We start from the raw sequence: 14390 nt of genomic DNA, 5'->3' as shown, positions 1-14390 counted from the left end.
GCAGGCAGATTTGAGTGAATAATTACACAATTCATAGTATAGACCCATAAAACAACTTAATTACAAAAATAAAAATATGTAGCCTTTTTGGGGGTGTATCACATTTTTCAGATTTTGCATGATTCTTACAAAGACAGCTACTTAAGTACCGGTCCATCTAAAATTCAGACACTGCTTATGTTACAGGTGATTCATGGTGTAGATAAACTCACCGAACAAGCAATGTATTTCGGTCTATAGATGTTATATTTCTAGGTAACATTAGTATTTTCTGTATTCAGACCTGCACTTTTATATAAATTTTATAACAAAGGCACAAACAACTGAATGAAAAACCAAGACTGATTTTGTGGTCTGTAACTGATTCTGAATAGGAAATCAAAGTAAGGTTGGTGGGTTCAAATACATGTATGAATCACCTCCTGACTGATTTTTTTGAAAGACTGCTACGCAATATGTTTGTTTGGTTCAAAACAGTCATTGTTTTATTATGTTTGAATAAAAGAGATAATATGGTAATACACGTTCAACTAACTGTTAAGTAAAACCATGCAAAACACAGACAAATACAGGCATTACCCAGTCTTTCTGTAAGTCTTTCCGTCCTTCTTTTTGTCTATCCATTTTGTAAAAGCAACTTTTCCTAAATTCTTCGTACACAATAGATTTCGAATGAACAATTTTGTGTCTCACGTATGGATGAACATACATATGCGATATTCCCATAAGATAATTCAGTAAACAAAACTGTTGAATACTTCATTAATCAATCTTCTCGGTAAATCAGTATAGGTAGCTTTTTTTGTATTTTTTTTTCATTATCGAGCGAGTATAAACTTAATACTCCACTATTGTTTCAATATCCGCTCAATCGCATCTACAAAACAATTACCTGAACTACGGCGATGACAATCGTTGATATAACAATAAAACCATGATTGTAAATGAACTATTTTTTAAAATGTCTGCGTCGTTTTCGTCGTCACGGGGTTCATTCGTAGTAGATGACGTCCGAACAGTTGCTTCGGATATTTTTTGTTCCGGCGTCGTTGTATCCAATGTTCTATCTGTTGTGACAGTCTTTGTTGTTTTATCAGTTGTTTTATCTGTTGTGGCAGTCTCTGTTGTTTTATCAGTTGTTTTATCAGTTTTTGTATTTGTTGTTTGAGTCAAAAGATGTGGCACTGTTTCTAGCCAAAATTCCACTCTATCCTTGTAGAGGTTTTGTTTGACGATAACATCTTCTTCCAGAACAGCGTAGGATTTATTAGTTGTATCATACTCGGGCCAGTACGTTAAACCTCTACTGTTTACATCCCTATAATATTTCAATCAGTATCATTGAAATAACTTGTTTACATAAACAGATCAGCATTTAAAAACAAACAAAGTCTAAGTGCGTATTTCGACTTTATCTACTGTGTTTTTTTTTTGTTTTTTGTTTTTTTCTTTTCACGTGTTTTGGCTTTCAAGTTATCAATTATCGCCTTGTTTTATTCTTTTGTTCTTACCAGTAATTTTTACTAAATATGACTATAACATAATTATGTACCTACCCTGTTTTCGCAAAATTTGTCCAGTACAACATCATAGTTATAGTCAGGTTCTTCAAAGATTTAGATAAATCAACTAATTGTCCAGAAAGAAATAAAACATCATCACCATGAGTGGGCGATTGAACCCAACTGGGTAGCTTAGACGCATGTAGTATAGATGTATTTATGTTCAAAATATACTGGAAAGTTCGTCCTAATCCTCCTTGCTCGGAATGGGATTTCAATGCGGAATAAGTAGGAACATTAAACATCAGATCACCGTAAAGGTCAAGTAAGTAGGAACTTTTACCCTCAGTTTTGACATATTCTGTGCAAACCTTTGTATCAAGGTTATGGGAAGTGTTGAACAGTAACACTAACATCATTTGTACAGTGTGGCGACAAATGTGTTTCTGGGCTTCATCGTCTCTTTGAAAGTTTTCAAAACTCTTGACAAAATTTAGAAATAGTGTTCCTTCATTTGCAACGTTTCCAATTAGTACATCTACGTTCCTGTAAGAGTGAGAATTAGAGAATATATGTGACATATTTCTCGGTAGGCGTACTGGACCAAACATAGGCAAGTTCAACGAATTTTGGACGCTATGTTTCAATCTTTTAAAGCCCTCTTGTAACTGATCACTTGTCTTGTTTCGAAGACAATTCATAGTTTCTTTAGTTGTGTTCTGAAAACACTCTACCTGTTTCGCAAGAAGCAATGTATTTTTTACTGTATTACGAGCGTTAGATAAGGGGGATGTCGCAAAACCACTTTGTAAAATGATTCTTTGAAACATACCAGAACTCTTTCTAGATAGGAACGATATACTCATTGCACCCGAAGATTGACCAAATAATGTAATTGACTTGGGATTTCCACCATAGTCCTTAATATATCGATGAATCCAGTGAATTGCTACTACTTGATCGCCAAGTCCTAAATTCCCTGGGGCATGTTTATCGCCTGTGCTTAAAAACCCGAACAGTCCAAGACGATAGTTGATTGTAACAACAATGACGTCACCGATCGCAGCTAGTAAGGCGCCGTTGAAACTTGTTCCTTGCCCACCAGTAAAGTCGCCGCCATGGAACCACACCATAATAGAATAATTATTACTTGCAGACACATTGTTAGGTACATATATATTAAGAAACAAACAATTTTCTGAAACATCGCGAGTCGGTAAAAATAATGCAGAATTTTTCAGAGTTTGATAACATGAAGGGCCAAATTTTGTGGCGTCTAATTTTAATATCCATTTTCCGTATGGTATAGCATGTTTGAATCTTCTTTTGCCAACTGGAGGCATAGCGAATGGGATCTTCCTGAATTCTAATAAATTCTTCTTAGTATAAGGTTCTACATACTGTACTCCCTCGATAGGTCCCGATTTCGTCACAACAGTCTTTGGAATTTCACAGTTTACTAATTTTGAAATTAAAATGTGAACAATAACAAAATTAAGAATCGATATTTTCTTCATTTTAACCTGAAAAATATCATTTACAGAATCATTCAATGATATCATGGAAAATATAATATAAATCAAAATTAAATTTGTTGACATTGATCATATTATCCGATAATATAAAACACGTGTACTAATATTTTTTTAATGTTCGAAAATTCCCTGTGGATGTGTGTTTTAATAATTTATAAAAAGGTACATTTTCTTTCATGTCTTAAAGTATAAAATTTTCGTGCAACTTACCTATGTAGAACAACGGTGTCCAATTGTATAATGCAGGCCATGATGGCTGTATCATCAGGTGAGTTGACAAGGTTAATACAATTAATCATTTCTATTACCTCCAGAAATATTAACAGCATATAAACAAATCGTTGCAAAAAAAAGAAAAGAGAATTTTGATCATCTGTCGTTTTTTTTACCTTTGGACTGTTATAAGCTTTCGGCAGTACAAGATTAGTAAACACACGAAGAAATGGCTTTGTTTTCTATAGTTATAATACTTATTTTGGGTGAAGAAGTTAGTCATATATATATGATATGATATGATTTTTCAGTAACGTCCAAACGTAGTTAAACTTTTAGATTCCGTGTAGCATATCTGTGTGTGTGTGTGTGTGTGTGTGTTTGTTTACATCTCATTTTCATTTTCTATGCAACTGCTTTTAATGACAACAACATCCCCGTTTTCATTTAAAAAAATCACATTCAAATTTTTATATGCTTAATTCTTTTTCATGAAGTCTTTACTCTTTAGAAATCTGATACCTTTTTACCAATGTCATTCTGTCCATCGTACACTTCACCCAAAAGACTCAAAAATGCTACCACTAGTTCCTTGTTATCTTTTTTTTTTTTGATAAATTTTCCATTTTCGCTTTTGAGTTGTGGCACTTTATTTACACAGAAGGGGGATTATTTTCTGATTTCGGAGGGCAACTGAAAAACCTGACAGCAATGTCCATGAAACTTTTGTGATTTGTAAATTTCTATTGAGTTAAGCTCCTTTTCGATTATATGAATTTTCGATTTAGAGTTATGGGACTTCATTATAACTTAATGTGGTTTCACCCATTGAATATAGTTTATATATATTAAATCAAGCTCTTCTTCCGTTTATTTTGGATTTATGCTTTCTGTTTTCAAGTTATGGGAGTTTATTCGTTAAAAGGTGATTTTTTCATATTTGCACAATAAATTGAAAAAGCCTCAAGCAATTCTCATGAAACTTTTGAGTTGTTAATTTCTATTAAAGTAAGCTCCCTTTTGTATTTCAATTTTTTTGTGTTTTGTGTTTTTGTGTTATTTTCATACAAAATGTGGCAATTTCCTGTTTTCGACATTAACACAAAATAACTTTCACCAAATGCAATGATATAGTAAATTGCTTGCTTTCTTTGATTAAGGCTTTCGATTTTTTTATTGTTGTACCCTCTAGAAACAAAACTTTTGGTTATATGGAAATCTCATTTTTCGTTCGTCCGTCTGCCTGTATATGTAATCTATTAAAAATTTATTGGACATATTTAATTTATTCTGGTCAAAATCTTATCCTGTGTCAAGCAATTAATCGCACCCAACAGCTCGAATTCCTCCATCAATTCCAGGTTTGCTCTTTGCGGTGTATCTAATTACGCCTGCAAAGCATTTAATCATAAATTTGTCTAGTTGATTATTTCATCCGAAAAAAAACCTGTATCAGTAAATTGATCACGACGGATACAATTCATTTTCATCTAACTTTAAGGATTTATGTTGTTTGTGTATTTGGTATGTATCCAAACGTATGTATTTAATATCAGCAAATACTAGTATATAGAAACTATTAGTGCGTTAATATATGCCAACCGAAAATTGGAAGTTTACATGTTCACATTCTCTATATTGATGTTGTGCAAGACTGAATTTAATAAAAAGATATGACTCACACTGTTTGGCACGACATATTTCAAAAGTAATCAAATTTTGGGCATCAAGATACCTTTACTTTATAATATCATGAAAAAAAACCTGTAGTCACTTGGAAATGCCCGTGCTGTCATCAATATCATAAAAACGATAACCAACTATAAACATGAGTTACTGATATACCAGTCGTGTGCTCGACTAATATCCCTTTGAGAGTTAGGACACAGCACAATTATACTTTACCTCCTAAAACCTTCTAAAACCGACTATTTACATTAGTGTTCATCTAAGTTATTCAAATAAAAACGATTCCTGTTACTACACTGAATAATAAGACAACGATGTCACAAAGATGATGTGTGGCTATTGATCCAACAATAACCTGAACATCCGTTATCCAGAACTTCATCCGATCCTCGTAAAGTTTTTCTAAGAGTGTAATGTTATGATTTAGCATGATATAGAACTCGTGCTTTTTGTCATATTCTTTCCAAACCGGTAACCCAGGGCCATTCACGTCCCTGTAAAGGTAAAAAAATAATACATATATGTATACTTGAAAGATTTTTGTTTCACATGTGTTCATTTAATTGTCAATTATCGGTAATTGTGATCATATAAGTAGATATTTTGTTTTACTGTGATTTGTTTGTCAATGTAAGGTTTGCATTAACTACAATCAGTACCCTTGTACCACATATCAGCTTCGTGTTATGAGTTGTTTTTGAAATATTTATGTTTTGGATGTCATGTTTTCCATGACATCGTAAAGACTATTGCATTTGTTGCATATGTCATTAGTTTCTATATAAAGAAGTTTTGTAAATTTACATGTTTGATAATATTAAATACATTGTGTAGGTGGAGAATAATTAGATCCACATATACTTTAACCTTTTATTAAATGTGACTGTAAAGATATAGAGTTACAGTATGTATTCTATTTTATTTGTGATATTTATAAATGGTTAAATATATATTTCAGGGATGTCATCTTGTCATCTTGATCAATAAAATTGAACTATATATTCTTTAGAAGTGTCAGTTTTATTCACTCCCGCAACACTTATAGGTTTTATAAGTCTCAATCTAGTTTCAGTTTCCCTTCCGGAATTTCCGATGTAGACCGTATTGAAATTTGAAGATAGATCTGCATGTTATTGTTTACTTCCGCGAAAACGAAACACTGCATCACAAATAAAAATCTGCTATTTTATGCTTTTCTTAATATTTTTCTCTGTAAAACTAGATATTTGTCATTTTTATCAGATATTTTGCTTTTAATATTGATCTCAATGCTATGTTAATGAATGCATTTGAATGGAAGACGAGGACCCATTCTTTTGAAACCACGGAATCACGTGACGAGACTTACATGTCCTATACATGTATCCGCCGGTCTATAAAACGTTATCGACGACTCTAAAAGTTTCTAAAAGTTCTGTATGTTTTTCCATATTTTACATGAGTATACTGAGTATACTTGGTTAACCCTTTCCCAGTGGTCAAAATGTTATTCGTCCGATCGAGTTTCCGATCTGGCAAGATGACCCTAATATTATTTATATAAATGAAATTCAGATATTTTACTTTCCACTTATGTATATTATGCAATATTTTTTGTCTTTGTTTAATCATAAAACCAGTGAATGAAAATCAGATGTAAATTATCCGCCATTGTTGTTGTCGTACCCTAGTTCCGATGCACAAGATTTAACAAGTATGGAGAGCCAAATGGGATATAACACAATTCCACTAAATAAATAGAAATATGCTAGTATTTGATTTATTTATGAAAATATAGTATTGGACAAAAATGTTTATGTAGAATCTATTTTCTAAAAGAGACATATTTATATGTGGGAATTTAAACACTTTGCTTATTATTTCAAAATTATGTTTATCCAATTTTAATTCCTATTCAAATAATTATTGAATTAAAATTGGTTTAGGATTAAAATCATTTAGATTTTTTATCACCTAAAGCTGCATTAGTTGCCAAATTTGTTCAGTTCTGATTCTACTGAATTTTGCTGATTCAATGAAATAAGTTTGTAGTAATGCAATTGAAGCAATAAATGCCGATAATACCTACAGAATATTGTGAAAACAACGTTTGTTTTTTTTTAAATCAAAGAAGATCAATAATATTTCGTCATTGCTTCCGAAGATTGCTGACAGGACAATCACCTGGGTTAAAAATACTTTCATCATGGTAAAAAAAATAACAATAACGGATACACAGGTAAGCACGTGTCTAATTACATTTCATTTCATCTATTTCTTGTTTAGTTTTCAAATAAATAATGACAATTACTGACCATATTTGTGCCACATTATATCACAATACGTAAATTACAAGAGGATCCTTGCGTTATATTCGAACTTTTTTACGACTTCAGTCCGTCGGTCTTCACTTTATAATCAGAAATTTTTTAAAGAAACGACACATGCGCGGATTAATGTCACCAGAAGTTACATGCATACGAATTTATCTAAGTCGACTTTTTGTCTTGCAAGACAATAAATGTATCAACACATATTTCCCGCATTTCATGCATTTTATCTGTGAAAATATGAAATTCGGAAAATTCCCATTTTATGAAAAAATCATTAATGTCGTGTTGAAAGTAAAATTACGCGTCTGAAATGAGCAGGTATGTTGAATACATCGTCATATAAAACACTAGTACCCAACTTGTTTTTTCACATCGATTATATGCTAAATATTAACATTTGGGTTCATGCTGAGGTATTTTTTTCATGGGTGGGGTGGCAACTTTTCAGCTATTTGTTCTTGGAAAAGTCAAAATATTTATTATTCAGACTCATTAAAAAGCTAAGACATTATATAATTGTATTTGAATATACAAAATCCTGTTAGAAGTCCGTATTTGAAAAAAGCCAATTACAGGTGAAATGGAAGAAAATATGAAATTCCGAAAATTCCCCTTTCTTGTGAAAAAAATCATTATTATCACATTAAAACTGAAAATAGGCGCTTGAAATGAGAAAATATGTTGTATACATCGATAACTGAAGTAATAGTACCCAACATGTCTATTGTACACCGTTTATATAACAAAAAATTAACATTTTAGGTCATGTTGAGGTACTTATGTCATAGGTAGGGGTGGCAATTTTTCACCTAACTGGACTTGAAAAAGTTCAAATATTTATTACTTGGGCTCATTTGAAGCTTAAGACACTATATACTATGTACTGTATCACACAAAAGCTTGTTTAAACTACGGCATTCTGAAAAAAATGACAATAACGGGTGATATAAAAGAAATTCTGAAAATCTGAAAATTCCTCTTTTTACGATTTTACAGTAATTGTAACCCCCGAAAGAAAACCTAAGCACCTAAATTGATCATATGTGTTGGGTTCATCATTATCTTAATTATGAATGCCTAAAATAGGAGTTAGACAGTGTCAGTATGCTGTGAATTAGAACCTTGTTTGATGCAGAGACCAGTTTTCTTGAGGTAGGGGTAATATTTTTAACATTTTTTTTTTTTGAAAATTCTTTTTTAAAAATTATTTTTTTTCCGATTTATTTAAGTAGAAAGTTGAATTATCTATCGAATGATACCAAATTTGAGACGTTTTAGTTGTGCAATAACCTGTAGAGTCGAACTTATATGACTTTATAAGGAAGAATCGAAAATCCCATTTTTTTGCATTTTTTATATATATTCAGACTACGAAAATCGCCAAGATTCATCAAAAGAACCCAAAAAATATTAATTGTTAATTATTAATAAACAGAAAATACCAAAAATAAGTCATTTTTATTGAAACATAAATACTCTAGGGGTTTTAACATGGAAAAATATGTCAATTTAAGCGATTTTGTCGGTGGGGTAGGGTTACATTTTTTTTCATTTTACCCAAAAACCCTAAGTGTTACTGTGACTTTCTTGGTACTATTGTAAAGCTGAGACATAGCGCTATTGATTACATTTGAATTTTTTTAGTTTGTTTACACATACTGTCCAAAGAAGACTTAGACGCTCAAACCATTTAGTCACTAAAAATCTTGCTTTTTGACCCGGTGGGGTACAAATATAGGCTCATACTGGTAAAGATCCAAGAATATTTTTTGGCGACAAATTGATTCGGTAATATGAGGTATAAAGGTATCTAAAAGTCCCCATGAAGTTGATGGGTGTGGGTGCATGGTGAACCCTTCCAGCCCAAGGACTGCGGTAATCGAAAATAAGAAATGACTATTATAACGTTCATTTTTAACACAAAAGTAACTTTCGCCAAGATAAACATTAATTCTATCTCTACTTAAAATATACTTTTCGTAAATCACAGAACGAGAAAAATTATATATTGTATTGGTTTCAAAAACCGATTCTTGAGAATTTTCTGACCAAAAAATTCAGTTAAGAGTAGTGTCATTTGATTTGAGGGTGAAGAGGGGAGCAAGAATGGAATTTGATATAAAACCCAGGATCTCAATTTTCCTGAAAAAGTCCGGATATCTTATTGTCCTAATATGTCGTTGTTTCAACTTCAAATAAAATTTTGGCGCTTAACTCCGAAGAAAAAAGACAGGACGTATATTTTCTCCAAAAAAAATGGCAATCTAATCTCAGGACCGCCATAAAATCAAAGATGCCAAAAATGCATTTTTAACATCTTTCTTTATCTTAGTTTAGAATTTGATTATTCGTATTTTTTTTTTAAATATGGATTTTTCTATCGATTAAAAACATCGAATGTTTAAGCACTGTTTTCATTGGCTCTACCTGTATTCAGAATTCTTGGGAAAATACGCAAGATCCTTTCCCGGTTACAGTTGATCAATTAAAAGTTGAAACATTATGATATTTTCTAAAATTTTATCTACCAAATTCGCGACTGAATCTGGGCGTCACTTACAATTTCAATCAAGTCGACCAACAAAATTTCTTCGGAAGCTTTAAATACGTGTTCTAGTATATTCTACATGACCATCATTTCGGGCAACGCATAGGCTGCGTCTATTCAAACATGAAGAAAACAGTTCTACTAGAATCGATATAAATCACGGAAACTCCATTTCATCATTGTTTTACCACAGGCTTGCCATTTATGTCGTTATTTAACTCCTCACTATCGCTCGGGGGTAAAACAATGCGACATAATGGCCAGCCCGTGGTAAAACAATGATAAAATGGAGTTTCCTTGATTTATTTCTTAAGTCTCGTATGTTCCAGTCATCATGATGGTTAAGAAGCAATAGCAATGATCGCCTACAATTTAGAAAATGTTGCTGTTTATAGTGACTCGACCATCAGAACACCGGAAAGTTAAATATATTAAACAGAAAGAAAGTACTGGTCTCTACGCTACAAGGCTGGAAAATTGACTTAAGTATGAGAAAGTTTTTAAATTTTTTTATGAAGTCACCAATTTTAAAGACAGACTTCGATTAGAGTTACAATGAAGTTGAGAATATTTTCAGACTTCATTACTGTTCAAGTTTTGTGGCGCTCAGGCCTCAATTGTTAATAAAACAAATACCTTACCCGGATTTTACAAAATTAGTCCAATATTCCTTCATTTTTTCTGATAATATGAGGTCAGAAGTTGCAACATCTAATGACTTTTCCGTGAGGTCGGTGAATAGGAAGAATAATTCAGCACCATGTTCAGATCTGTTAAACCAACGAGGCATATCGATAAGCGGTTTCGGTGATTCCCTTGAAAACACATACTGGAATTGTTTTCCTGTCTTTAATTGACCAAGGGAATGCAACCGTAGACTAAGAACTGCAGGGACATCGAATAATAAGTCGGAATAAAGATCCAATATCTTATATGTTTGTTCCATATCGTCAACCACGCCTTCGCTGTATTTTTTAATTATTGCTTCTGTAACTTGCGTACCACCACCAAACATTACTTCTGCCACCCGAGGAGCAATGTAATCCGTAAGAACATTTCTAGTTAAACCATTGGTAATGTTAAAACTAAGTTTCTCTTCTCCAATTGCACCAAGAATTTGTAAAAGCAAGGAAGATTCCCCAGACACTGTTCCTATAATGACGTCAAGTGAACGATAAAATTTTGACGCTTCGGAATTTTTATTTGCCATTACCGAATATGGGTCATCTGTTATGAACTCCCCGTCAACTACTGGCGCAAATGCTAAGTATAAAAATATTTGTGATTGTAAATAATTAAAAGCCATATAAAGGTCTTCCGCTGATGCATTTTTCATGCATACTAGTAACCGATCCATGTTTCTTTCTTCACATCCTACTATATTGGCAGCTTCTTTTGATAGTGTTCTTGTTGCAATTCCCATTGTATAGCCAGACAATGCTGCGCCACTTTGTAATATGGCTCTTTTGAACAGTCCTTTGTTTATTGGTGCTATGGCTTGTATTCCGACACTAAAGCCTCCTGCGGATTCACCAGCAATGGTAATTTCTTTGGGATCTCCTCCAAACGCCTCAATATTTCCTTTAACCCACTGAATAGCCAAACGTTGATCCCATAGACCAAAGTTGCCCATTTTTTCGTGTAAGCTTAGAAACCCGAATATATTTAAACGATAGTTTATAGTCACTACAATGATACCCCCAGTTACTGCCATAGGAGCACCGTCATATGAAGCCGCCTGACCAACAGCATAACTCCCGCCATGAATCCATATCAACACACCTCTACGATCACTGGCTGACATTGGTTCTGGTACGTAAATATTAAGATACAAACAATCCTCAGAAACGTTTCTGTTTACTAACTCTTCATATAGGGTTTCGTTGGTCTGATAACAAGACGGGGGAGGTCTTGTCGCGTCCAAAACACCTTTCCAGGGACCATATGATTTAGGCTTCTCGAATCTTAAGATTCCAACAGGAGGCTTGGCGTACGGAATGTTTAAGAACTCGTGCACCTTAGCATGTTTAGTGCTGTTTCTCGTTATTCCGTTTAGTTTCCCTGACTTTGTCTGAACTGTTATACTCTCTGAAATAAGGGCCAAGTTTAAACAGCTGATAATTGTTATTATTCCAGGTCCTATCTTAAACCTGAAAAAAAAAGCATTTTTACTTTACTGTTTCACAGCTACTTCTGTATAAGTAATGTGTAAGTGTTTAATTTTGCATTATTTTTGTCACTTCTCTGGGTATAGAGTATTCGTGAAATCAAGAGAATATCGGTATTTAACCGCTTATCATTGAATACTTGTAAATGATGTTAATGCACAAAACAAAAATGTTTAGTTGGATGTTTTAATTTATTACAAACTGAAACCTAGGGTAATTTACATTATACGATATAGAGAATTGTCTATCTGACAGTAATTCATTCTAAAGCTTGTTACCTTATTAATCAGTTTACTAACTTATTTGTGTTTTTGATGTTAACTATTCTCCCTCGTTTTCTTTGCTTCACCTCCTCCAATTTTGATATCTCATTAGCTGAATTATTATGATATCTGGATTCAAATTAAGATTTTCCTCAACTCAAATTTTAACCAATCAAATTGCTTAGATTTGAGGAAACACTAAAAAAAAATAGGAAAATATCAGATTGAGATTGTTTCATGAAATCCAGGCCTGTGTATACCGATGGTGTTCTTGATCAAATCCAACTATTCGAAATTTCGTTTCCCATTTAAATTGGTGCGATATACATGGTGATCAGAGTGTTTGTCCGTCCTTCCTTTCATCGTTCATACATATGTATCCTCAGGTACTTGATATTTATAAACTGTCAGGGATTTATTTTAAGGAAACACCCTTATGCATCCCGCCATATTGATTTCTGTTCATTTTGCTAAGCGTAACACAATCTTTGCCTTTAACCGCTAAATTAATTTTAATGAAATTTTCAGGAAATTATTGATCTGAATGCATTTGCATTGTGTATTAAAATCTTTGATAGAGATTGAGGTCCTCAGTTTGTATCTAAGGGAACATCTATCATATAAATCTGCTATGTAATTGATCTTGCATATTTAAACTTATCTTAGAGAAAATGGGAGAACGTAGACCATTCTTTTGTCAGCTGAGCTCACAAATATTTTATTTTATAGGCTGGGTGGATATTATCACAGTTTCCAAAGAGTTGTGCCTTGAAGTCATTTTTTATATAGATAGCAGTGTTTTATCGAATGTTTCCGGTGTAATAAATTTCGATAATTCACACTATGAAATAAATTCGGTAATTTCACTCCAGGACTTTCCTCCGTCAAAACGTCACAACTTTGATATCAGAATTCAAAATTCATGTCGAAAATCCATATACATGTAGTAACTAGGATAATCAACAGGTTTTCGTAAATAACTAAAGTATGATCACTCGTGCCAAGAACGCTTTAGGATTTAAAACGTGCGCGGAACAAGTTCAGCACACTCGTTAAATCTGGGCGTTCTTCGGCATTCGTGATAATATTTTAGTTATTCACTCTTTCCAATAAATTATCATATTATTCTATTGTGATCGGTAATTTAAATGCTTTAATCGACACGTCCGATATATTTTGGGTTATATGTTTTATTCCAATCGAAAACGATAAGTCATGTTCATCAAATATACATAATATTTGTCTACAACTAAATGTTTAACAGAATGGAGGTTTGCTAATGTGCTGAAACCAGTATAAATGTTTTTTTTAAGAAAAGTGCTAACTAGATTTATCAGTCAAAATTATAAGTATGGACTATAATAATTCCTTTCGACAGTTTTCTACATTGATAAAAAGATTCCTTTTGAACATGGCATGACAATGTGTCTGTTATGCCTATTAGAAAGAGAAAGATTTAGGTGCGATAACAGGATTGGCAGGATACAACTTTAAATTTTATCCAAGTACATGTCTTTCTGCGAACTTTCGACGGTAAAAATGAAAACTCCGATATATTTATGTGGAGCAGAGATGTAATACTGCATCAAATGATACTGTGTAACACTACGGGAACCAAGTAAAACTTAGTGTGCACAGTATAGAGCCACAGCTTCAAATTGAAGTCACCGATAATTTAAGGGCATTCTACACAATGTTGAGCTTTGATTTTCAATTAAAGGGTTACACAACATGTATATTTTCGTAATATTATTCCTCACAAGTTCTTGCAATGTAAGATACTCAATAAAAAAGATCAGTATTCTCCAAGTAAAATGTCCAACTAAGGTACCAATTGTTCTGCAATTTAAAAAATCATAAAACATATAATTTAGAAATATCAGTTCTGTTGATATACTTTCTTTATTCAAATGAGGATGCCGGGTGTAGTATTGTAAGGCGTGACGGAATCAGTGGGGTGCTAACATCGATTTCTGAAATATGTTGATCTATATCTTTTCTTTAAATTCGCCTTGAGTGTTCGATCTTTTAGTCATAAGCAAGCATGCATACAATCATAAAACTACTAGTAAACGTTAAAACTCTTTCCTTACCTCATTTTTGTTGTGTCGTTCACTTTATTTCTTCTATGAGTATCTCTTATCAGTTCATGGTCAATGA

The 14390-nt window shown here is 32.8% G+C and overlaps 2 protein-coding genes across 2 annotated transcripts; both read right to left on the bottom strand.

The window, feature by feature from the left end:
• Positions 1 to 897: 897 nt before the first annotated feature.
• Positions 898 to 2635, bottom strand: LOC148619219 (carboxylesterase 5A-like). Its single transcript, XM_088577023.1, has 2 exons — positions 1557 to 2635; positions 898 to 1318 (listed from the first exon to the last, which is right to left on the bottom strand). The coding sequence occupies exons 1-2, from the start codon at positions 2633 to 2635 to the stop codon at positions 898 to 900; spliced, it is 1500 nt and encodes a 499-aa protein (XP_088433149.1).
• Positions 2636 to 4773: 2138 nt separating this feature from the next.
• Positions 4774 to 14328, bottom strand: LOC148619218 (liver carboxylesterase 1-like). Its single transcript, XM_088577022.1, has 3 exons — positions 14324 to 14328; positions 10441 to 11970; positions 4774 to 5433 (listed from the first exon to the last, which is right to left on the bottom strand). The coding sequence occupies exons 1-3, from the start codon at positions 14326 to 14328 to the stop codon at positions 5208 to 5210; spliced, it is 1761 nt and encodes a 586-aa protein (XP_088433148.1). The 3' UTR covers positions 4774 to 5207.
• Between the last annotated feature and the right edge of the window lie 62 nt (positions 14329 to 14390).

The sequence above is a fragment of the Perna viridis genome, chromosome 4, assembly GCF_037379345.1.
Source record: "Perna viridis isolate PV_CMFRI_1.1 ecotype Kerala chromosome 4, ASM3737934v1, whole genome shotgun sequence".
NCBI lineage: Eukaryota > Metazoa > Mollusca > Bivalvia > Mytilida > Mytilidae > Perna > Perna viridis.
This window is presented reverse-complemented; position numbering and strand designations above follow the sequence as displayed.